The 25801-nt window shown below is 52.0% G+C and overlaps 1 protein-coding gene across 2 annotated transcripts in view; it reads right to left on the reverse strand.

The window, feature by feature from the left end:
- MYO18B (myosin XVIIIB) overlaps positions 1-25801 on the reverse strand; it is a 234144-nt gene that overhangs the window by 181239 nt on the left and 27104 nt on the right. For both annotated transcript variants that reach the window (XM_059895391.1, XM_059895390.1), the window contains exons 8-12: positions 23107-23305; positions 20906-21048; positions 19978-20078; positions 18864-18927; positions 9527-9671 (exon numbers count right to left, since the gene is read on the reverse strand). In XM_059895391.1, coding sequence (XP_059751374.1) covers positions 9527-9671; positions 18864-18927; positions 19978-20078; positions 20906-21048; positions 23107-23305 — 652 coding nt within the window. The remainder of the gene's footprint in view (positions 1-9526; positions 9672-18863; positions 18928-19977; positions 20079-20905; positions 21049-23106; positions 23306-25801) is intronic.

Here is a 25801-nt window from a genome sequence, read left to right on the forward strand (position 1 = left end):
CACCAGCTGGGGGCCTGTGGGCGCGGGAAGGCAGGCAGAGGACAGGGCCCAGGCAGGGACCAGCCTCGGGGGTGCGGGGCCTGCTCCAGGGCCACGTGGTAATCCTCTCTCGATCCCGCAGCACCGGTGCCGGGGTCTGAGGTTGGCGCCTCGCAGACGGGGACACGGAGGCCCCAGGCCTTGCTCGGGCCACCACACCTCTGCTCACCGAGGCTCTGCTGTCTGGAGCATCCTCCCTGATTTCCGCTCTGTTTGGGAGATTCGGTTCAAGGGTCCCAGGCCCTAGGACCCCTTGGGCGGGACTGACCCCTCTGAACTTTGGGTGTCTCCTGCCTAGAATTTTCTCCTGGCGTCTCCAACGTGCCTGTCTAGGTCTCCCTCCCTTGATCAGACGGAAGTTTTGTCTTGGAATGTAAGAACGGCGTTGCCGAGGGCCTACCATCCAATAGGCATAGAGGAGAAGAAGAAAAGGAAGAGAGAAGGAGGGAGAGGAGAGAGAGGAAGGAGAGCAGTAAGGGGGGAGCAGAGGGGGAAGAGGGCGAGTGGGGGAGGAGGAGGAGGATGAAGAAAAGGAGGCCGCGGGGGTGCGGGGGTGGGGAGGGGAGGATGGAGCAGCAAGAACGCAGCCACGGCCCAGGTGTTCAGAGATCCAGACTCCAGTCTCACATCCCCCCCAGGCTTGTGAGGCTGCAGTGAGCCGACCCTTGTGAATACAGGCAGGGGAATCGAGCCATGTCCATGGAAATGTTCAACCTCAAACACGCCCCCTGGTCCAGCAGGCCCAGGCCCAGGCCACCATGGCTCCAGAACGCTCACCCCTGCACCGCCTCCACATACACGGATGTATGCCCACGTGGCGCTGTTTAGAACCCCCCAAAGCAGGAGACTGCCCAAACGCTCATCAGCTGGAGAAGTGCGACATCGACTGAGGCCCCCTCGCCGGGGAAGCCCTGCAGTTAAGGGAGAGAACAAGGGGCGCTGCTGTGAGCCACGGGCAGAGAGGCCCACGCCGCGCCGGCACGGGGAGCAGCAGAGCACGTGGAAGTGGAGCCGGTGTGAACTTGTTTATATTGTAACAGCGCCAGCCAGCCACCCCCGTAGTTGTCACGTGCACAGGTGTAGCTCGTGCTCAGTCTAAAAGGCCTGAGGGTGAGGCCTACACTGGGGACACAGTGACACAGCCACGGCCACTCTCTACTTTTGAGAGGGACTGCAGCCACGTCTGCAGCCACAACTGGGGGAAGGGGTCAGGGACTCGATGTGTTACTGTTCCAGCTACTTATGAATCTATGATGATTTCAAATGAAAAAGTTTAAGAGAAAAAAAAAAAAAAGCCAGCCTGTTAGGGCAGTGGAACTAGCCTGGATCACACGGTCATGGTGGACACACGACATGACATGACACACTTGTCAAATCCCAGAGAATGTACAACACCAAGGGCGAACCCCAAGGTAAACTGGGGACTTCGGTTAATAACGGTGTATCAGTACTGGCTCATCAGTTGTAATAAATGTCACCTTTGCACCTTAACAACGGTCACCTTTGAGGTCAGGAGGATCAAGGGAGTGGGGGGGACCTGCTTTCGACATTCTGTGTTCGTCTGTATTGTTTCCATTTTTCATAGGAAGACAACTTTACAGTATCATTTGTGCAGTTATTTTAGAACAATAAAAAGAGTAAAGTGCGTGAATACATGGTGATTGCTTTGCGTTGACGGCATCACTGTTGCTACTCCCCGGGGCCTTCTGTGCTCAGGGTCTTATCCGGGCTTGGGGAGCATCAGGCCACCTCCTCCTATCCTTGGACGGACTCCCCTGGCTGCTAGATGTCGGGGGTGGGGGGAGGTTCCCAGCAGAAGGTAGGGGGCTGGGTTCCCGTCATCATGACAATCGTCTCTTCTTCCTGCGGGCCCCTCCGGGCTCCCCGAGTTACGGCCCCATCCATTCAGGGACTGATGTCTCTATTAGAACAGGCGCAGAGTGGTGGCCGACGGGCAGCCTCCCTCCATCACTCCATTACAGGCCCCCCCCGGGTTATACATGGGCCCGACTGCATCATATATTAGGCAATGGGGTCAGCAACAAGTAGACTGGCAAATTTAGTAAAAGACAAATAAATTAAACCTCCCATCAGCCTTCAGAGCCAAAGGAAAGCAAAGCAACTCGGCCATCAAGGCAGATACCGCATCCTTGTTATTTTGGATTCTGAACAGTACTGTCATTTTTATGGAGTAATGAGGGACAGCGGGCAGAGTGACAAAGAGTCTCAGACTTTCCAGGGAGGGTGTACGTCTCTTACAGCTACGGGACCACAGGGATTGGAGAGGATTAAAGACGAGCCCGAGTCATCTTTGTAGACTCAAAGCTTTGCCGGGGAAATGCCTGGATGGTGGGCAGGTTTTCCATTAACAATAATAATAGCAATAACAACAAGGGTGGCCGAGCTTTACACATTCAAACTGAATAATTTAAGCCTCCCAAGGACTGTTATCCCCAATCTACAGATGAGGACACTGCGCCTCAGAGGTGAAGAGAGTCACAGATCACACAGGAGAGCTGGGGTGAAACACAGGGCTGCCTGGCCCCAGAGCCCATGCTGTTAGCCTCGATTCCGAGCTCTCCTGCCTCGGTTCTGCTTAGCGGATGCCCTTCCAGATGAAGGAACGGAGATTGGAGACTGGGGACGGAGCTGAGAAGCTGCTCTTAGAGGTGAGGTGGAGGTCCGAGCACCCAAAATGCACCCAAGGACTGGGCCAGATGAGCGGCCTCACAGAGGAGAAGGACACTAGCTTTGGAGGCAAACAGGCACTGATTCTAACCTTGGCTCCACCACGTGGTGCCGTTTGGCCTCGGCAAAGTTACATAACCTCTCTGAGCCTCAGCAGCCTGAACTGCCAAGTGGGAATTCCCTCCCTACCTGTCACGGTTGCCGTGGGAATTAGAGGAGAGAACACAGGTAAGTGACTCCCAGCCTTGGGCTGACATGCAGGACAGCAAGACCCCAGAAGGATTTTGTTCAGGGAACATTCCTGAGAAGAGGGTCCTGACTGGTTTTAATCTCACGCAGCCAAGAGGTCCCGAGACAAGAGAATTGTTTCTTGCTGCAAAAAGGGCTCCGAGTTCCTCCTTGATTTACTCTTCTGTGGGAAAAGGGTCTTTAGGGGAATCAGAGGACACTGGGGGGCACTGGTAATAAAAGTAGGGAGCAGAAATCCCAGGAGCATCCTCCTGCCATCCCAGCAGGGAGCCGGCAAGTATCTCCAAGCTTTGCGACGCCCTAATTCACAACAGCAGCTCTGACAAGTGCCTGGCACTGAGCTTAGCCCTTGACATACATTTCACTTCATCTGCTTAGCAGACCTGTGAAGTCACTACTGTTTTCAATCCCATTGTATAGGTCGGAAAACTGAGTCTCAGAAAGCTTAAGTTCCTTGCTCAAGACCAACATATGGCCACACCAGTATCTCTCACCCGACATGTTCTCGAACCTCGTCACTCCCCCATCCAGGATTGGAGTCTAGACTGCCTGGCCCTTGAAGCTGTGACACAGAGCATGGCAGCAGTGACACTGCATGATAGCTGAGGCCAGCTCAGAAGAGGTGATGCAGCTTCCATGCTGCTCTCTGGAAGCTTCCTTGGAGCCCCGAAGCCACCAGGCCACAAGGAAGCCCGATCAGGCCCACGCTGGGACCCGAGATCTGAGACTCGGAGAGACGGAGGTGCCCAGCTAGTCCCGGCGACTCCAGCCCCACTGTTTCTGGGTCAGCCACCCTCTGACCGCAGCCCAGCCGAGTCCTTCCAAACTGCAGACTCCCAGGAGCTTGGGGAGATAATAAAATGATCATTGTTCAAGCCACGGAACAACATGGGGCTGCCAGGTCATGGCAGCAAGGTCACATGACCAGTCACAAAGCTAGCAAGTGCTGGAATCCTCACTTCCACTTGAGCACAAGACCGTGTCACTCCTGACTGCTCTGACCACTACCCCACACTCTCCCTGGCCCTCAGAACCTTCCTCGAAGCTGTGGGAAGAGCACTGGACTGAGAGTCCGGAACTGGACCCTGGTTCTGAAGCTGCTGTTCACTAGCACAGAGGTTTCACCATGTGCCCTTCAGCAATGAGCTGCATTCCCTGGAGGCTTGAGTTCTCCACCCCGACCCGGCCCATGTCAGGGCAGGCTTTGATGCCAACAGAGCCAACAGATAACAAAAAGCACTTTGCAAAGAAAAGAGAGTCAGGGCTTGCTGAACCCCGCCCATGTGCCAGGTGGGTGGGATGCAGCCATTACCTGACTAACGATGTAGAAGGTAGACAGGGTTTTACCATTTTACAGGCACAGAAGCTGCGGTCCAGAGAGGTGAAATCTCTTGCACAGGTTAAATCACACAGCCAGGAGGTGGAGGAGCCTGAACTCAAGGCCGGCTCTGCCCACTGCAGGGCCCAGAGTGTCCCTCCTCCCCCGCCCTCTCCTTGTCAAGTGAGCTCCAGAGAACAACTGTTTGCTGCCATTCAAAACCCATGGGTGCCAGCTGATTGTTCCATGGGCCACATTCTGCCAAAGGAAAGAAACACGAGGCTGGATAAATGGTTCCCTGATGGCTCCTGAGGGACGGTCCAGGCCATGAGTCTTGGTTCACAGCAAACCATCCCGCGTCAAATCACCCAGGGTTTTCTGCCTGCCATACCGAGGCAGGCCCCAGGGCCCCCTCCCACAGCCTTCCCAAGGGACCCAGCAGGGACAGTGCGCTTGAGAAACAGAAAGGAGGTGGAGACAGTGCAGACAGAAGAAAGAACGCGGCCTCTTTATGACCGGCCGCAGGAACAGCACCCTGCAGGAACTCAGCGCCCTGCTGGACTCAGGGGTCAGTGGGGGCCTAATGCCACTCCCCCAAGAGAGGAGACTCAGGGGCCCCCAGGAGTGTGCTGGGGCCGTGATTGATTACAATGATTTAATCAATCATGCCTGTGTAATGAAACCTCCAAAAACCCCGAACGATGGGGCTCAGAGAGCTGCCGGGTCACTGAACACACTGAGGTGCCGGGAGGGTCGCACAGTGAAGGCAGGGAAGCCCCTTGCTCTATAACTTGCCCTGCGCATCTCTTCCGTTTGGCTGTTCCTGAGTTGTGTGCCTTACGATAAACAGGTACTGGTAAGTAAAAGCCCTCCTAAGTTCTGTCAGTCATTCTAGCAAATTATCAAACCAAGGAGGGGTCTGTGGGAGCCCAACTTTATAGCTGGTCCATCAGAAGTACAGGTGACCCAAACTTATGAACAATGTCTGAAGTGGTACAGTCTTGTGGGACCGAGCCCGTAACCTGCACTAACTCCAAGTAGTATCAGGAGTGGACTAAATTGTAGGACACCCAGTTGGTGTCCGGAGAATCAGAGGACCGGTTGGTGTAAGGAAAACCCCACACATTTGGTGCCAGAAGTGTAAAAACAGGGCACCCCAGTGAAAAAGTGACATCACCAGCCCTTGGAGCCTGTGAGGCCAGAAGCAGCGGCACACAGGGCCAGGGAGGCGAGAGGTGTCATCTCAGAGGTTAGGCTCAGTGCCTGGGCAGACCTGGGTCCAAATCCCACCTCTGGCTTTAGCTGTGTGCCCTTGGGGATGAGGATGAACCTCTCTGGCAGGCCTCAGTCTCCTCATCTGTAAAATGGGCATCTAATAGTTCTCGCTCCTCCTGGGCTAGTCTAAGGCTGTGCAGTGACATCACGTCTGTAAGCACTCAGCACAGGGCCCAGGAAAACAGGTCAATTCTCCAGCAAGGAATGACCCTAACAGCCCTCTGCAAAGTCTAGGGCAGGGGAGTGATCTTTGCAGGGAGACCGGCCGTGGTTCCAAACTGCACTCTGGAACATACTAGCTGTGTGACGTCAGGTAAACCGCATTCCTCCTCTTATAAAGCCGTGAGCCAAGTCCTGTGCTCACACGTTTGGCACTGACTCATTTAATACTCATGACAAGCCTACAAAGTGGGTGCCATCATTAGCCCCATTTTAGAGAGGAGGAAACTGAGGATCAGAGAAGCCAAGCCAGGAGGCTGACTCTTGCCCATGGCGCTATCCTTCCTCACCAGGTTATTGTATGAATCCAATCAGATCAAAAGGCACAAGAGAGGTACAAGTGCTTTTGAAACCATCAAACGCGAAACCAATATTAGTGGTGGTTGTCGTTACTGCTGAAACAGTTCAAAAATCCTAAGTCCAGTTATAAGGGCTGAAATCTCCCCACAGGGACTGATATTGGTTTTTAAAAATAGGATCAGGACTTTCAAAATAAGTTAAGGAAGCTGGGTGCGCTGGGAGGAGAGCATCGTTTTAATGAAAAAAAAAAAAAAACCCTGATTAACGGAAATGATTCTTAATATATTTCGAAATGATCTGTTATGACACAAAGCAAAGACGTTTATATATGACTTTGAAATTCTTAATAGCTGATTTTAGAGCAACCTATTATGAAATCTTCCAAAGCAGAATATATAGTAAGTAAATCATCAAGCAGGCCTCTCAGGCAGACTGACAGCAGCTCCTCTTAAAATAATTTATCAGGTGGTGTGGGGGGAGGCTGGGAGGAATTATTGCCATAATCGTGTACTAATAAAATATTTATAAATGTGCCTTTCTCTTTTATCGTTACAGGCAGCTACAGGTATGAGTCCCGAGCCCCCATCAGAGGGGGTGCCCCAGGAGCCTCAGGAGAAGAAAGTCAGGCATCTAACCTCTCTGGTGACAGGTCAATAGACTGGGGGCTCCCTTAGCCTCTGTTTTGTCGCATCCGAGGCAGAGAGGGTTCAAGCGTGACAATGGAAATCGGAAGGTAGGTCCCAACCGCCCTGTCCTCTCCCTAGGCTTTGCTGAGTGCCGGGAGGGAACAAGACTATTCGAGTTGAGCAAAGCAGAGAGGCATGTGGCTGTGACACCCTGGGAGAGTCACCTAACCCAGGCTCAACAGCACAATCTACCGAGGGACCGCCTGGGGCTAGAAGCATGGATGAGCTGTCCACCACCCCTCGCCCGGGCCATTCCATACACACCACCCCACACGCGTCCCTGGCCTGTCACTACAGGTACCTGTCTGCGCCTCTCTGCTTCCCTGGCTGCCACACATGCCAGCTCATGCATGGGGCAGGCGGGAAGGGCAGGGGGGATGCTCCCCAGGGGCAACCTTCAACCAGGGAGAAGCAGGAGGCGGTAGATCAATATCCCGGCTCCCTCGTCCCTCGGGTAATACATGATGAGGAGGCATGTTCTTCAGAGTCTCCTAGAGGTCCCCAGAGATACTGGCCCCCCACTTCCCAGAGCTAACCCACTCCTTAAGGCTCCAGCATCACCTGCCTTTCTTCCCTCACTTCCCTACTGGTTCCTCATGATACCCCCTCCCCCAAAGCCTACATGCAATTTTTGTCTCAGGGTCTGCCTCCGGGGAAAGCAGCTTAATTCAGCTTTCTCTTCTTTATTCCATTTAATCCTCACACCAACCCCAGTCTTGGCCCAGTGAAAGAGGAGGCCTCTCTGAAGCTCAGAGAAGTTTGGTTTTGAACTCAAATCTGCCTCCCTCAAGTGCCCATAGCCTGGAGTTTTTCTGGGAGGCTGCGTTGGGTCTTCGTCGCTGCGTGGGCTTTTCTCCAGTTGTGGGGAGCAGGGGCTACTCTTCGTTGCGGTGCGCAGGCTTCTCACTGTGGTGGCTTCTCTTGTTGCGGAGCACGGGCTCTAGAGCACGGGCTCAGTAGTGGTGGTACACGGGCTTAGTTGCTCCGTGGCATGTGGAATCTTCCCGGACCAGGGCTCGAATCTGTGCCCCCTGCATTGGCAGGCAGATTCTTAATCACTGCACCACCAGGGAAGCCCCAGCCTGGAGTTTACTGCACCTAGACCTTCTGAGCCTCAGTTTTCTATTCGGTAAAATACGTTTGCTTCCTTCCACACATCCCCAATCTATAGATGCCTGTGCCCCAACTCTAAGCCTTCAACAGCTTTTCTGATCTGAACTGTGCAATGACATCCCCAATCCCAGTCCATTTACAAAGCTGGCTGATTTCCAAATGGTCAGGGCGTTGAGCATGGCCCACGGCTGATTTTTGGAAAAGGCAAGTGGCATTTGATTTTTCCATGTTTGCCCAGTTAAGCATGTCTGCCCTTGGCTTGGACCAACTGTGGACTCCCTACCTTACCTATTTCTGACTCAGCATAACTTCTAGAAATGTCCAAAATCAAATCAGTGGACCAATGCAGCTCAAGTGTATGAAAATCAAAAGAACAGGCCACAAGGCCCACGGGTATGGGAATGGCAGGAATAACATGCCAGCATATTCCAAAGAAGTCTGCTGCCCCACAGAGGAATGGCCCAGAATGTCAGCCAGAGTCAACACATAGCTCCAGAGGACAGACCTCCATGAACACGTGTGTCCGTTCAAAAAGTAAATTCCAACTCTATGTTCTGGGCCCAAAGGAAGCCACTCTCTACAGGAAACAGCTAGACAAGGACACAATCACAGTATAAGGTACCATAAAAGCCCCATGAAGGCAGGAGCCACACTGCTCTCGATATTGACCGTCTCCCCGGGACCTTTCGCAGTGCCAAAAGCAATGGCACAAGAGTCTGGTTAGGGAAGCGAGGAGCCTTGAATGCCAATCCAAGGCATTTTACTTGATGTAGCAGACAGGAGCGCGCCTCGGGAGGAGTCTAAGCAGGGAATGGCACACCAGGTCTACGTTTTAGAAAGGAGCCCAGTGGTCACAGTGAGGGTGGAGCCAAGCCATCGGCAGTGACGCTACCGCAAGAGTCCAAGCAAAAAAAGGATTAGCAAATACTTAGTCTAAGGTGACAGTAGTAAGAATAGGGAAGTCAGGACAGAAATGCCGTCACAGAAAGTATCTACGGGGCAAGGTCAACAACTGGATAGGGACGGGGGAGGGAGAGGGACGATGAGAACCACTCGGGGAGACCAACTTGAAGCAGGGACAATAAGCAAACAGACAGTTAAGGACGGCGAGCAGGTTTGGGAGGAGAAGGAGAGCTGGGTCAGCTCCAGCGCATATGGCGTGAGCATCGCCAAGATGTCCAGACAGAAAACATCACCTTTAGTGCGTGGACCCAGCCTTCTCTCACCCGTTTCAGGGTGTCTCTTCTCAGCACAGTAACCACAAGCTAGCTACATGTGGCTATTTAAATGGACGTTACTTAGAATTTAATGCAATGAAAAAGTCAACGCCTCGGTTGCACCAGCTGCATGTCAAAAGCTCGACAGCCACGTACAGCTAGCGGCCATCCTGCTGGACAGAGACCTCCCCCTATCATCACAGAAAGCTCCACTGGACAGCGCTGGGTGACGCGGTTTGCTTGAAACATCCAGCCCGCTTCCTTCTCGGCACGCCTGGCTCGGCAGCCCCCCCGAGAGCAGTCCCAGAGATGTGGAAGATGACAGGCTGACCCTGTCCCACCTCACGGAAAGAAGGGCCTTGTCAGGCACCTGCTGGCGGAGACAGCCGGCAGCTCAGGTGAGCCCGGCGGCAGGCACGTACCTTTGCAGGCCCCCGCCGCACCCAGGTGGTAGATGGCTGCCAACACCCGCCAAATGGCCCTCTGCTCGCTCTCCAAAACGCCCAGCGTCTCCATGGCGCCCTGGAGCTGGGCGAAGGCAGCTGCCGCCCTCTGCTTGTCTTCAGGCTGAGAGCAAGGGGAGAGAGGAAGACAAACAGGCCATCACGGTGGAGGAAATGCAAACTTGCAAGTGGAAGCAGGGCTCGGTCTGGGGGGAATGGGTGGTCATTTTATGACCATGGTCAATTACCCACGATTAAGCTGGGGAGTACTGACACACAGAACTCAGGCTGCTGGGAAAGTTATAAAAATCATGTCTATCTGACTTTGGAAGGCGACACGAGTTTTATTCATTCGTGTGTTCATTCAATAGATTTATTGAGGCTCTGCACTGTGCTGGGCTCTGGAGAGACAGAGATGAGCGAAATCCAGAACTTGACTTTGAGGACCTCTCAAGCTAGAAGTGGAAAGAGACGTAAAAACAACTAAGTGCGAAACTGGCTAAGTGGGGGACTGTGGGATCTCAGAGGAGGGCCTGGCCGATCAATCCCACTCGAGAGAGTCAAAGAGAATGTCGCAGGAGATGAGACAAGATTGTGATTGAAGTCTGAAAGACAAATAGGCAGAGCTGACCAACTGGATGGAATAGAGGCCTGACGGGCAGAGGGAACAATGGGAACAAAGGACATCTTTGGAGACAACAGGTGCTCAACTGAACGTGGACAGAGAAGCAGGTATTTTTGGAGGTGGGGCAGACAGAGGGGGGGAGGAAATAAGCACGAGAAGCTGGCCGGTGCCATGGAGAAGGCCTCAAACACAATATTCAAGGGAACAGGCTTAAAACTCCAGCCATGATGGACAAACACGCGTCCCTATTTACACTCCTGGACCCGTGGCAGACAACACCAATCGATGAAGATCCCACAGCAAACCAGCGAGTCCAGATTCTTTTCAGGATGTCCCCCCTTGCAGCCCCACCCAATGATCTGCCTCAGCAACTGAAAGAGACCCTGTCTGCCATCCCCAGGGCACGCAGAGGGAAACTGCCAAAGATTTTTAAGCAGGAGGAAAGAGAAAATAATATGACCAGATGTTTATGGGTTGTAGGGTGTCACTGTTCCTTTTTCAGATTTATGATCCCAATTATGTTTGTCTTTTTTTAATAAATTTATATATTTATCTATTTATTTCTGGCTGCCTTGGGTCTTCGTTGCTGTGCACAGGCCTCCTCTACTTGTGGTGAGTGGGGGCTACTCTTCGTTGCGGTGCGCGGGCTTCTCATTGCGGTGGCCTCTCTTGTTGCAGAGCACGGGCTCTAGAGCGCAGGCTCAGTAGTTATGGCGCACGGGCTTAGCTGCTCTGCGACATGTGGGATCTTCCTGGACCAGGGCTCGAACCCATGTCCCCTGCACTGGCAGGTGGATTCTCAACCACTGTGCCACCAGGGAAGTCCCCCCAATTATGTCTGATTTAATATTAAAATTAGTCTGAAACTCCTAACTCCACACACGCCATCTGGCCAAGGAGACGCGACCCAGAAGCCTGCTGGGTTGAGAGGAAGTGAGCTGGGGATGAGAATTCTTCTGTCAATAATCCTCCAACAGATAATGAGGACCTGATTTGCACTTGGCCTGTTTACAGAGCTTGGGTGAGGAACTGTAAGCTGTCAAAGCTGGCAGGTCCTTGAATTTTATGGAGTCCAATGCTTAGAGAGGGGACAACGCTTGCCCAAGGTCACACAGCAAGTTAGTATCAGATACAGGATTAGAATCAGGCTTTCTGACTCCCCGTCCACGCCACTTGTCCCCTCCACTCAAGCCAATTCTTCTAACTGGGAAAGAAACCTGCAAGGATCATCGACCTATTGGGACAACATCAAAGCATGCAGTGACACTGAGAGATTCACTGTGGGAACATTTCAATTAATAGCAGAAACATGTTCCACTGATCCATCATATTTCTGGGGCACCACAGGACCACAAAAACCCTAGCAACGAGGAGCTCAACCTAGCAACTGCAGCTGCTCCGCTGGAGCAAACGGAGGAGAGGAAGGCATCTTACCAACATGCTCTTGGTTATTTATGAGACCTCAAAGTAGCAGAGAAAGGACACCAAAAGGACAGTGGCAACACATTTATTATGGCTCCCACTGTCAGCCATGAGCATTTGACTTTAAATTACAGGCAGACCCCATCATCTGCCACTTAGCTCATACGAACAGAAGAATTAGAAAACTTCCACTAGAGCTTGTTTGCTTCTTTTTCTCTCCTCCCCGCCTCCCCCGGTCTCTGCTGCAACAGAAGACACGGAGGGATGAATATATATGCTTCTGATCTAAAGCAATTAGAATCACGAGGATGTTTACAGTTCCCTAAACTTCCAGGGAGCCAGACGCCTCTGCATAATGCCCTGACAAAAGCCAGTCCTTGCCTCAAAATCACGAAAATAGACATCAGATCAGTGGGATACATCAACTCACGGCCGAAATGTCTACCAAGAGGAGAATGGATAAACAGTGGGTGGTCCAGCCAGGGCACAGTGATGGGGTACCACGCAGCAATGAAAAAGATCACGTCACTGATCATGCAAGCACATGTATGAACCCCCCAGATTCCACGTGGGACAGAGGAGCCCTGTACAAAAGACCACGCACTGTGGATTCTGGTTACATGAAGTCCAGATGTGGGCAAAACTCCCCTATGGGAAGAGAAGTTAGGATGATGACTCAGGTGGGAGGGATGCCTCTGATGGGGTGGGGACTCAAGGGAGCCTTTACTGGAATGAGGAATGTTCTAGATGTTGAGCTGGTGTGGGGCTGCAGGTGCGTGTGAGAATATAATCATCACTGAGTTGCACACTTACAATTAGTGCTTTCATAAACATTTGACTGTATGTCTCAACTGAATTGAAAAAAAGAAAGTGAAAAAGTAAAAGCTGACTCAGAAGATGCCCAGGCTTTGTCTGATGCAATTAAAGACGCAAGGTTAACCCAAGATGGCAGGTAATTTAGTGCAAAAAATAAAATCCAAAATGTTCTCTCCACGTTCAACCGGGCTGCATTTAGAGCACCCAGGAGATTCCGACAATGCAGAGAGAGGCCAGGTTTGGATTTGGAGGCAGACAGAACTGCGTGTTCTCTCGGCTCTGCGTCCCCGCGGTGTGACTGCACAAATCTCTTGCCCTTCCGCTGGAGGCTCAGTTTCCACCACTGTAGAATGAAAATAACAGCCAAACCTCCTCCCAGGCCACTGTGAGGATTAAATGAGTCGAAGTGCGTAAAGCACCAGCACAGTGCCCGGCACACAGTGGCACTCAGTTAATGCTGGGCTCGACCCCGTGCCTCTGCCCAGGCTGTCAGGCCTTCCAGAGACACCTTCCCTGCTGCCGCACAGCAGTCCCTGGCAAGTGAATCAGGCGTGGCCCGTCCTTGAGGGTCTCCCAGTCCAATAAGGGGGACAGATGTGCAGACAGACACTGACAGCACAGGGTGAGTGCTGGGCCTGGGGGGCTCCGGGGAGCGGTAAGGAGCCGACTTCTGGGAAGAAGCACTGAGTGAAGCCACCAGCACGAGCAGGAGAAGCGGGTACTGGGCGGGCAGGCGGGCAGGCAGGCAGGCAGGGTCTCCTAGCAGAAGGGCGCGGGGCTGGAAGGCATGGTGCGTTAGGTGCCAAGCCCCCTGAGGGGGCACGTGCAGGCCTCTCTCACAGGGTGCAGGGCCGCAGGGAGCCACGGTCTGCAGCTGGGCGCTGCTCTCCGGTGGAGGGCGCGGCACCGGGGGCCTCCCTGGCCGAGGGAACCGGCCCCTGGAGTTCTGCCCCTGGTTATAAGCACAGTCTGGGCCCGGGGTCGCACTCTGCTTCACGGGGATGTTAACCACACCCCCTCCTCCAGGGCCAGGGTGGGCGCCCCTGTGTCTCTACAACCAACCAACCAACCAACCCAGGCCTGGAAGGATTCCCACGGTTCCAGCCCCTGGATCTGGAGCCGGATCTGGGAGGGAAATGCAGAACACTGACTCTATTCATTTGCAAAAGAAACGTGGGTGCCTGCACAGGTGGGTGAACTTGACGGAGACCACGGGGAGGGCAGGACAGGTGTCCAGCCAGAGCCAAGGGCTCCCTTTACCTCAACACTGACGGGTCCACGTTCTCTCCGGGCACTGCAAGTCCATTTAAGGAGGGAGAAGAGAAGGGTTAACTGAGCACCTACAATGCTGCACTAGGTGCTTTTACCTTGTAAGGCAGCTGTGAGTCTCTCCAATTGTCAGAGGAGAAACTGAGGCTCAGAGAGGCTAAGGCACTTGTCCAAGGCCACGCAGCTGGGGAGGGACGGAGCCACTATACACCAGATTCTCTACTGAGCGCCCACCCTAGGGGCAGACCAAGGGTCAGGGCGTTGCTCCACCCACTCCACAGGGGGAGGAACTGAAGCTGAGAGAGGAGAAGTGACCCAAGGCTGCACACTGGGGCACATCCCAGAGCACGCGGTCTGCAGCCAGGGCACAGACCTGAGATGACAGCGAGGGGCGAACAAGAGAGACAATGTGGAGTCAGGCCAACCTGGATGCCCTGCTTCTGCCACTTCAAAGCTGTGTGCCCTTAAGCAAGTCGTTTCACCTCTCTGAGCCTGATTACTTCTCCCAACCAACACATGTGATAATAATCCCTTCTGTCAAAGGGTCCTTAGGAGAATCAAGTAAGAGAAAGCTCCTGGCAGAGCCCCTGGCAGGAGGGCCTGATCCCCCATCCTTCTGTCTGGAGCCCATTCCTCCACAGTTGATGCCTGGGTCATAAAAAATAAATGTGCCTCGGGCCAAAGCCTGGCTGCTGCCAGCCAGAAGCAAACTGCTGGGAGGCAAGGATTATTGTTATTATTATGACCACTGCTGCTGGTACTTTTTTAAAACATCAGTCTAGGGCTTCCCTGGTGGCGCAGTGGTTGAGAATCTGCCTGCTAATGCAGGGGACACGGGTTCGAGCCCTGGTCTGGGAAGATCCCACATGCCGCGGAGCAATTAGGCCCGTGAGCCACAGTTGCTGAGCCTGCGCGTCTGGAGCCTGTGCTCCGCAGCAAGAGAGGCCGCGATGGTGGGAGGCCTGCGCACCGCGATGAGGAGTGGCCCCCACTTGCCGCAATTAGAGAAAGCCCTCGCACAGAAACGAAGACCCAACACAGCCATAAAATAATAAATAAATAAATTGTGAAAAACATCAGTCTAGGTTGAGGAAAAACAAATTACAGAGGAGAAAATAATATGAAAGCTTTGTGATTTCAAATGTGTCCTGGTGCCCTAACCGATCTCAAAGAAGTTCCATTTAAAGCTGAAATGTGGGGCTTCCCTTGGTGGCGCAGTGGTTAAGAATCCGCCTGCCAACACAAGGGACACAGGTTCGAGCCCTGGTCCGGGAAGGGAAGATCCCACATGCCGCGGAGCAACTAAGCCCGTGTGCCACAACTGCTGAGCCTGCGCTCTAGAGCCCGTGCTCCGCAACAAGAGGAGCCACCGCAGTGAGAAGCCCGCGCACTGCAATGAAGACCCAATGCAGCCAAAACTAAAATAAATAAATTTTATAAATAAGTAAGTAAGTAAAAGCTGAAATGTGGCAGGCAGGGAGGACGCAGCGCAGGGACAAGGAGGGGAAGCTGGCCATCAGCGAGCGAAGGCGGCCACGGAGGGCCAGCACCACCCCGAGGGCCGGCTTCCCCACAACCTGGCCCCGCCGCTCCAGCTGACAGCCCCCCGGGCCCACACCCTCACCCTGTGCTCTGCAACCACTGCACTGCTGGCTCTCCCCCCGTTGCCTCTGCATCGGGAGCTTGGTGCAGCAGGAAGGCTGGCCTCACTGCACCTGCCTAACTTCTCTCACAGTCCAAGACCAGCTTGTACTCACCGCCTCCAGGTAGCCCTCTCTGATACAACTTCAGCCCTCCAGGCCTGCCCATGTAATATTTGGGACACACTTAAGTTAAAAAAAAGTATTCGATGTTTATGTGAAACTCGAATTTAACCGGGCATCGTGTATTTTTTCCAGTTTTACTGAATTACAATTGACAAAGAAAAATTGTGTATTTTTAGGTGTGCAATGTGAGGATTTGATATACATAAACACTGTAAAATGATTACCGCAATGAAGTTAATTAATACACCCATCACCTCACATAGTTACCGTTTCTTGGTGTGTGTTAAGAACACATAAGTTCTACTCTCCCAGGATATTTCAAATGTACCATAAGTCCAGTATTATTAACTACAGTGACCATGCTGTTAGATCAGTTACAAGATGAATATGGTCTAGGTATCCCGTATTTTTATTTGCTGACTCTGGTGACTTCGGGGGCTTGTACTTAGCAACTCTCATTCTTGGGGTGATTTCCTGACCACCAAATTCCTTCACTGAGTCAGTACCTGATGGCCCAATCCCAGAAAACTAGCCCAGGCTTCTATCAAAGACCGACGAATTTCCAGCTTGTATTTTTGCTCTTAGAGAACAAAGAAAACACTCTCCATACCTGCCAGGTAGCAGGGTGAGAACAAAGAAATACCCTACCAGTTCCCACAGATCAACTGGTCTAAAAAAACAACCCCCAGAAACACACAGAAAAAGAAAGCCACTTCAAACACCTCCTTGATTGGGTTCACACTGTGCCCCATTCCTGTATGCAGACTGTGAACAAACAGGTCAGTCTGGGATGCTCACGAGGGCCTGGCTTGAGCCCTTCTCCTCATCAAAACCAAGAAAACAAACAACAACGCTCTTGCTGATTCAAATGGATACATGTGGCCCAACCTCATTAAAGAAAACCCAGCACTGGGATAGCCTCGCATCCCCTGCCGTGCTGGGGCCAGTCTGGGCTCCTAGCGCTGCGGAAACCAGGGGGAGAAGAGGCATGAAAGAAGAACACACTGCAAGTCCCCCCCCCCCGTGGAGGGGGGTGTCAGGCAGCTGAAGCTGGGGGACCCGCATCACCCCACTCCATCCCACTCCACTCACTGTCGAAACAGACTCACCTACAGTGGTTCTCAAAGCGGGGTCCCTGGGCCCACAGCTTCGCCATCAACTGGGGACTTGTGAGAAATGCAGATTCTCAGGCCCTAGCCCAGACCTACTTAATCAGTAACTCTGTGGATAGTACCCAGCAGAGAGAGAGAGTGTGAGACAGCCTTACTGAGGTGTAACTGGCAAAAATAAACCACTTATCTTTAACAAGTACACTGTGATAAGCTTTGACATCTACACCCGTGAAAGCGTCCGCACTCAAGACAATGGACACATCCATTACCCGCAAAAATTCCCTTTCATAATCCTCTCTCCCCTCCTCCTGCAACCAAAACCCCAGGCAACCATTGACCTGTTTGCTGTCACAGCAGATTCGTTTGCATTTTCTAGAGTTTCAAATACATGGGATTATATGGTTGTACTCTTTCATCTGAGATTTTTCACTCAGCACAATTATTTTGAGAGCCATCATGTTCTTGGGTGTATCAGCAGTTCATTGTTATTACTGAGTAGCATACTACCTTTACGGTTTTCTACAATGAATTCATCCATTAACCTGTTAATAGACATTTTGGGTAGTTTCTAGGTTTTGGCTAGTACACATAAAACTGCTAATGAACTTGCATGTAAAATAAATTTTGCACGGATGTCCACTTCCATTCTCCTGCATAAACACCTAGGAGTAGACTAGCGTGCCACGTGGGAGGTGTATGTTTAACTTTGTAAGAGCCCGTTTTCCGAGATGGTGCACTATTTTCCACTCCCACCAGCAGGGTATGAGAGCTCCAGTTACCCCAAATTCTCACCAGCACTGGTACAATCAATCTTTTCAAGTGTAGACACTCTAGTAATTGTGTAGTAGTTATTTCATCGTGGTCCGAGTTGCAATTTCTTTAATGACTAAGGATGTTTAATATACTTTCACATGCCATCTAAGTATCTTCTTTGGGGAAGTCTATGTTGAAATCTTTGGCCCATCTTTTTTGTTGGGTTATTTATGAGTTCTGAGAGTCATTTATAAATTCTGGATTCAAAGACTTTTTCAGATATGTGATTTGCAAGTGTTTTCTCCCAGTCTGTGGCTTGTATTTTCATATTAACAGTGACACGCAAAGAGCAGAAGTTCTTAATGTCAACAAAGTGCAATTCATCAATTTGTTCTCTCATGGACTGTGCTTTTGGGGTCACATCTATGAAGTCTTTGCCCAATCCGAAGTTACAGAAATTTTCTTCCTGTTTTCTTCTGGAAATTTTATGATTTTAAGTCTTACAGTAAGGTCTATGATCCATTTTTTTTGGTCGATTTTTGTACATGGTGTGAATTTGTGGACTGAAATTCTTTTTTTTTGCATGACGATACCAAATTATTCCAGCGCCATTTGTTTCCCTGACACGTATGTTTGGAAAAGGGCTTCAGAGTAGAAATGATTCACTCCCCTCTGCCTGGTAAGCTCCTACTCATCCTTCAAAACACAGGTCAGATGTCCCCTTGGCCAAGAAGCCTTCCTTGACTGAGGCCAAGTAGCTTTCATCTATTCTCTGGTGTACAGAATGTTGTACAAACTCTGGCATTTTTCTTATCCCACACGATTGCATTAATTCCCAAGTCTTTCTCTCTTGATAGGGTGAAGATTCAGGGATGAGGACCATAATCCCAGCACTCAGCACAGGCCTGGCACAGGGGGTGATGGTAGGAGTGGGGGTGGGGGTGGGTGACTCAAAACAATTTTTAAAATATAAAAAAATAAATAAAAGAACAAACAAGTGAACAATGTGCTTTTTTAAACAACCGAATACCACCTCTCAAGGCCCTACTCACAGGCCCTATCTTCCAGGAAGCCACATTAATTATCAACAATATTTCCTAAGAAAACTGCCACTGACTGATGTAATCCAAGCCCAGTGCTAGCTGCTTTCTGCACATCGTTTCATTTAATCCTGACAACAGGTCCATGAGGCAGATACCGCTAGCTACTGTTGTTATTTTACCGAGGAGGACACAGACATTCAGAGAGGCTAGGGTCCATGCCGGAGGTCTCATATCCAGTAAGTGTCAGAGCCGGGGTTTGAACCCAGACAGCCTGTCCCGGAGACCGCGCCCTTACCTCTACACAAACCACCTCCTGGTTCCCTTTATTAGCACAAGACTCATTTCCCTGACAAGCCCAGGCCCCATAAAGGCAACCCTGCCTCCCCCACGTGACCAGCCCTTGCCAACTACTCACCCCAGTGGCAGAGGGACGAGCCACACAGGGGACCCTCCCATCTTGGCCATGGGGACACAGACACCCACTCACACCCAGAAGGACCTCCTCTTTACCTTAGGCCACACGCCCATGCCGAAGGAGCTGCTGTCTGCCAGCTGGTGCAGGTACAGTTCTGTCCTGGAAACAGAGAAGGGACCAGAAGTAAGGGAGGACCCACCCACACCAGTGGCCTGGCAGGGCAGGTGGGCATCACGGCACGGGGCTCCACACAGTGCCCCAGGAGGCCCCGGGGTCTGCCTCAGGCCCTGGCCCTGCCTCCTGAATATTCCTCACTTGCTGCCCTCGATGGGCCCTTCTTAAGTGAAGGCCTTCCAGAAGCTTCCTTACTCCTCAGTTACCCTGCTCTGAAAACTGGGAGTTTCCTCTCTAATCTGCCCTCTCTCCAAAGGGTAAGGTGCCCCTCTGGCCTTAGCCAGGAGGCTCAGGACAGGCTTGGCCTGCCCTTCAGACGTGGGTGGAAGGCAGGAGACAAATGATGGGGGACGCAGAGGCAAACTGAAAATTATCACCCCTCGCCTGGGGTGAGCACTCCCTGGAGCTTCACTAGACAGAACCTTACTCATTCGTTCAACAGATGAGGAAACCAAGGCTCACAGACAGGGAGCCACATGTCCAAGAATTCCCAGGAGTCAGCGAGGGGCAGAGATGACTCCCTGGGCCACCTCCCCCAGAAGGCCCTCCCAGATGAGTCTTCTGGCTTCTCTGCTGTTCCACCTGGTGCCTCCTCGCCCTGAGCTACCTCAGGTGCACCCAAGGCTCTCACAGAGTTTAGGAGCTTCTGGAAGATGTGGGGTCTGCTGTTCCTTGCCCACCTCCCACGCTGCTGTCAGAACCTGTACCAAAATGTCACCATCACAGCAGACATCCACCACCACCCCCCAGCGTGTATTAAGAGCCATATGTGAATTATCTCACTTAATCCTGTAAGGTCAGTCAAGGTACTATTTCCACTTTACAGAGGAAGAAACGGACATTCAGAGCAGGTGACACCTGGCCAGGTTCACCCAGCCCAGGAGCAGTACCAGGCAGCAGGAATCAGAGGCCAGATTCCTAACCACTGGGCTCCACTGCCTCTCAGCTCTGGGCAGAGGCAGGGCTGGGGCCCTGGAGAGCGGAGGCCCTTTGTCTCACTGCCCTCGGCTGTCCCTGCTCAGCCCAGTCGCTCACCTGAGATCCAGGTCCAATCCGGCTAGCATCTGGGAGAAAACCTCGAAATTGCCTTCCCCTTCCAGCTGCCGCGCCACGTGGCTCTTCTCCAACAGCATCGTCTGCCAGGGGAGAGGACAGGCGCCGGTCAGCACGAGGCCCCGCTAGGCTGCCCGCACACCCCCACCAACCCCCAGGCCCACTCTTCGAGGCAGCACCTCAGGCCCCAACTTGGCTGGACGCCTCCAAATCAAAACGTGCCAGGCCTTTGTCTCACTGATTCAGAGTCCACGCAGACAATCAAAGAATGCAACGGGCTCATTCCGATGAAGGAATCCAAGGGTACTAACAATTAACCCAGAGCCGCCCTCCAACACACTCTTATGCAACCGAAGCCCTTAATAACTTGACCCACATGGTGATGCACGGTAGACTTTCAGGGCCGGGACAGAAAGGGATTTATCGTGCACCAGCGAGTCTGGGTATTCTCCTAGCTCCACATACAAACAACCCTTCTAATAACCTAATCCTGTTTTCTGTTCAAACAGAATGTTTGCGGGGGCGGGGGGGGGGAAGGGGAGGAGCCGGGTGATTTCAGAGAGAGGAACAAACAGGCCATGTGCCTGTCACACACGGGCGGCCGCAGAAGGCCAGCAAGCGCCTGTTTAATTTCAGCTTACGCTTTTAAGACCCAGCTAATGAGCGGCTGAATTATGTATCTACTCATGAATATTTCATCCCTGTGATACTCCGAGGCACAGACGAGCCGGCGTGCTCCGGAAGATGTCTGGGCACTGAGCGAGGTGGAGAGGAGCTGGCCTTGGCCTGGGAAGCGATGACCATTTAGACACATTCCAGGGTCCCAGCTGGAGGCGTGGGCCCTGCTGAGGGGGGCTGAGGCTACTGCAGCCCCATAGAGCCCCCTCTCCCTCCCACCCAGAGGCCTCACCTGGAGCTGGGCGGCCGTGACTCGGCCTGTGGCGTTGAAGTCCAGTGACATCACCATGGAGAACCGGGTGGCACGGCGGCTGTGGCCGGTGAACACGGAGCCAAAGGCCCGGAGAACAGTGAAGGTGGCTCGAATCTTCTCCACTGGTGGGGCACAGACAGGGCATCACCCGTGGCCTGGGTGCTGCCACCCCCACCTCTCACAGGACCCCATTCTGGCCCCAGGCCCCAGCAGGGCCCCCTCCACTCCCCCAACTCAGCTCTAAGCCACACCTCTTCCGCTGCTGGGCTGGCCCTGTGCTGCAAGCAGGGGCGCGGGGGGAGCAAGAGTGAGCCCAGAAGGGGAGATACACACACCTAGGATTGGTACAATCTGAGTGACAAGGGCTGCCCTAGGGCCTCCTGGGCCTGGTGGAGTCTAGGAGCAGGGCAGGGCATTCACATTCTTGGACCTGCTCTCGGGGAACGCCCATCACAGCCAGCTCAAAAAGCCCTGCAGTCCCAGGCTTTTTAACATAACTATTTAACGAGCACCCACTATGTGCTAGGCACCTGGATACAGCCTAGCCTGACTCCCACGCCCCCAACACACACTTTCAGCAGAACTACATTCTGGGAGGGCCTCTCCTTGCTGTATCCCCAGCTCCTAACAGGGCTCTAACCTGGGCCAGGTGCAGAACAGGTGATCAATAAAGCATTGGAATAACCCCAGTGGAGAAGCAGGATAGTACAATGGTTAAACAAGCTTGAATATGGCCTCTCCCCGTTGTTAGTCACCTGATTTGGGGCGAATAAATTAACCTCCCTGTGCCTCAGATACCCCATCTATAAGATGGGGGTAATAATAGTACTTACTTACCTCATGTGGTTGCCACAAAGACTAAAAGATTTAATAATGTAAAGTGCTCAGAACATGCTCAAAATGTGGCGGTGTTAGTATTGTTTGTTATTATTAGAAAAGCAACACTGCCTGGGCCATATATTCTCAGCAGGGGGAATACTGCCCCCAGGAGGGCAGAAACTGATTCTTGAGGATGGGGGCAGTTTTCCTTTCTTACGTATAGAATAGAGCACAGTTACACACACACACACACACACACACATATATATATATATATATATATATATGTCTGTGTGTGTCTGTATATATATACACACATACACACACACTGCATAAACAAATATATGGTGAATCTATGGCATTAACTTTTCATGGTGGGAGACGATTAGGAGAAAGAACAACTAAAAAGGCTCCTCAGAGGGGCAACAATACATTGAGAACACTGGCCCAGCGGTAACAGCTCTGGAGCCAAACTGTCCGTGTTTGAATCTCGGTGCTAGGATGTATGAGCTGTGTGGCCTTGGGCAAGCTGGTTAACCTCCCTGCGTTTTAATGGCCTCATCTATAAAATTCAAATAATAATAATGTCTACCTTATAGGGATGTTTTAAATAATAAATAAGTTAACCTGCTTGGAATAGAGCCTGGCGCGTAAGTCCTCAGCAAGCATTTACCACGATCACCATCAATATTGTAATTATTATCACCAATTGACACTATTTTTTTATTGAAGTATAGTTGATTTACAATGTTGACACTCTTTCTTTAATGCCCAGCTCAAACATCATTTCCTCAAGGAAGCCCCCCGGCCCCTTCTCTGTGCTCCCTCCGCCTCTCCCCTCCCCAGCTCGGCCAGCAAGCGGTGCAGAGCACTGGAGTCTGGCACAGATGCGCAGCTGAGTCTCCCTTCCGGCTGTCGGTGCCTCCTTGTCTTTGTTTTTACTTATCGGGTCCTCTGCACAGTCCAGTGGGCTGTGCGCTGCACAAGGACACCACACCTAAGGGCACAGCATTTATATCAGATAGCCATAGGCCTGTACGCTTATTAGGATGATGGCCCAGAACGCGGGGGTCAAGTGTTTGGTTCTAACAATGTCAATGCGTGACGACGGTTCCACGTGTGGCAGTGAGTGTCTTAGGCAAGGAGTACCTGTTTCTAATTCACACAAAAGTACCCAACAGCCTCGGGGCGGCCCTGCCCAGAAGCCAGCACAGGGTCTGCACACAGCCAGGTGCTCAGTGAACGCTAGCTGAGCAGACAGAAGGAAGAGCCGCCCAGCACCCCTCCGACTCTCCCTTCCCTTCCCCCACGCCACCGCCCCCACCACGTCCCAGCTGCACGTCACCTGGAGACCACTGTACCTGAGACCCTGCCATCCACACCGCCTGCCATCCCCACCAGGTGCTCCAGGACCTGCTCGCAGCAGGTGGTCTTGCCAGCACCGCTCCGGCCCAGGGCCACGATGCTCTGGTCCCTCTGCTGGCTCAGCAGAGCCCAGTACGCCCGCTGGGCCAGGGAGCCAACGTGGGCGGGTAGGCCATCCCGGCAGCTCCTGGGCACCTGCAGGAAGATCGCCGGCATCAGCCTTCCCACCCGGCCGGGGCCCAGGGAGCACTCCACAATGCTCCAACCCGGCCTCAAGCCCAGATCCACGTCCATGCCTCCCATCCTACTCCAGCCTTGTCAGAGACGTCGTGCATTTTTCTGGGGAGAGCCCAGCCTGGAGATCTAGTCCTGCCACTGGCTCACTGTGAGTCCTTGGGCAGCCTTGGACCCTGCTCTGAGCCTGGCCTCTTCTTCAGCCAATGAGAGGCTTGAACTAGAGCTGCATTAGCTCATGGGGCTCATCTCACTTGCTACACAAAGGACTGGATCGTACCTCTCTGAAATGAAGCAGGTGGATAAAATGGCTCAATTGATGAGTGATGTCTGCCATGGAAACAGAATGGGGCATGGGGGAATTGGCGGTACGTGTGCTATGTATTTGCTATAACAGATTTAGATACCCGAAGCCCCTTTGACTTCATTCATTCATCCATCCATACATTCATTCACTCGGTAAAAAAAAAAATATTCATCGAGTGTCTACTACATAGCAGGCACTAACCCAGGCACTGGGGGCACAACACTACTCAAGGCGAATAAAGGAAATCTCTGCCAGCTGTGAGGAGATATCATTATACACCTATTAAGATGGCTAAAAAACCTGTTTTTAATTTTTCTGACACACTAGCAAGTTCTGGTTAAGATGCAGAGCAAGTGGAATTCTCCCACAATGCTACACAATACAGCCACTCTGGAGAACAGCTTGGCAGCCTCTTTTACAGTGATATGTACACCCGTCATAAAACTGAGCAATCCCACTCTTAGGTATTTACCCAAGAGAAATGAACACTTGTGTTCACCAAAAAACCCTCTGTCACTGGTTATATGAGTAGGTATTCAAAATCATCAACAAACTAGAAACAACCCAAATGTCCCTCAACTAAAGAACTAAGATAACCAACCACCCTGGTTTTAGCACTGAAAGTCCCATGTCCCAGAAAAACCATTCCCTCCCACGGAAACCAGGACAACTGGTCCCCCTCTGAACAGACAAAGCTGTGCAATAAAATACAATAGAATAAAAGAACTAACGGCTCACAGCTGCAACAATATGGGTGAATCTCAAATGCGCTGTGCATTGTGATAAGTGGAAGAAGCCGATTCCAAAGGTTACACGCAGTACAATTCCATTTTTATGACTTTTCAGAAAAGGCACAACTAGGGAAAAGGGACAAAAGAACAGATTAGTGGCTGCCAAGGGCGGGACATGGGGGAGGGGATGACCAAAAGGGTATGGAGAACTTTTAGGGGTGATGGGAACTGTCCTGTAATTGATGGCAGAGACAGTTTCACAACTATACGTGTTTGTCAAAAACTTACAGAAGTGAACACTAAAAAAGGTGACATTAACTGTATGTAAATTATACCTTAATAAACCTGACTTAAGACAAAAAAGCCCTGCCTGTAGAGCTTGCTTTCATTTGGGAAAAGACAGATGATAAAAAACCAACTAATTAAATTACACTGAAGGGGAGTCATTTTAAAGCCATGAGCTTGGATGAGATCAGCAAGGAAGTGGGCGTTTAAAGAGGGAGAGAGAAGAGGTGTAGGGATGGGGCACCCAGACTTGGAGAGATCAGAGACCAGCAAAGGAGGCTGAGAGGGAAGGCCAGCGGGACAGAAGGAAAACCAGGAGAGCGGAATTCCTGAGCTACGGAAGGGAGTGATGGCAGGAGGAGGGAAGGACCAGCCCCTGAAGTGCTGCTGAGGGTCAGGTCAGAGGAGGCCGGAGAATTGTCCACTGGGCTTGGCAGCATGGAGGTCACTGTGACCTTGACAAATGTCTGCTTAACGTGGTTTTCAGGAAGAACGGAAGAGGGCGGTGGAGGCAGTGAGGGCAGTAGAAAGGCACCAAAGGGAGCAGGGAAACGGGCCTGGCTGGAGGAGGACCCTGGAAGCCCAGGATGCTAAGCGGGTGACAAGTGGGCTAGCATCCACCCTCCCAGTGGCTTGGCAGGACCAGGGGCACAAACTCTGGTGTGGCGGCCCTCCCCCTCCCCGAACCCCCAGCCTGGGGCTAAGGAGCACCCCCAGTGCACTGTTGGCCTTTCCTACCCCGAGGCCCCCAGGAACAGCAATGAGTCCCCATCCTGACACAAATCAAAAGGCTCACAGACCTACTAGAGAATGGACCTGAGGATATGGGGAGGGGGAAGGGTAAGATGTGACAAAGTGAGAGAGTGGCATGGACATATATACACTACCAAACGTAAAATAGCTAGCTAGTGGGAAGCAGCCGCAGAGCACAGGGAGATCAGCTTGGTGCTTTGTGACCACCTAGAGGGGTGGGATAGGGAGGGTGGGAGGGAGGGAGATGCAAGAGGGAAGAGATATGGGAACATATGTATATGTATAGCTGATTCACTTTGTTATAAAGCAGAAACTAACACACCATTGTAAAGCAATTATACTCCAATAAAGATGTTAAAAAAATAAATAACTAAAAAAGGC

Source organism: Balaenoptera ricei, chromosome 14 (assembly GCF_028023285.1).
Source record: "Balaenoptera ricei isolate mBalRic1 chromosome 14, mBalRic1.hap2, whole genome shotgun sequence".
Lineage (NCBI taxonomy): Eukaryota > Metazoa > Chordata > Mammalia > Artiodactyla > Balaenopteridae > Balaenoptera > Balaenoptera ricei.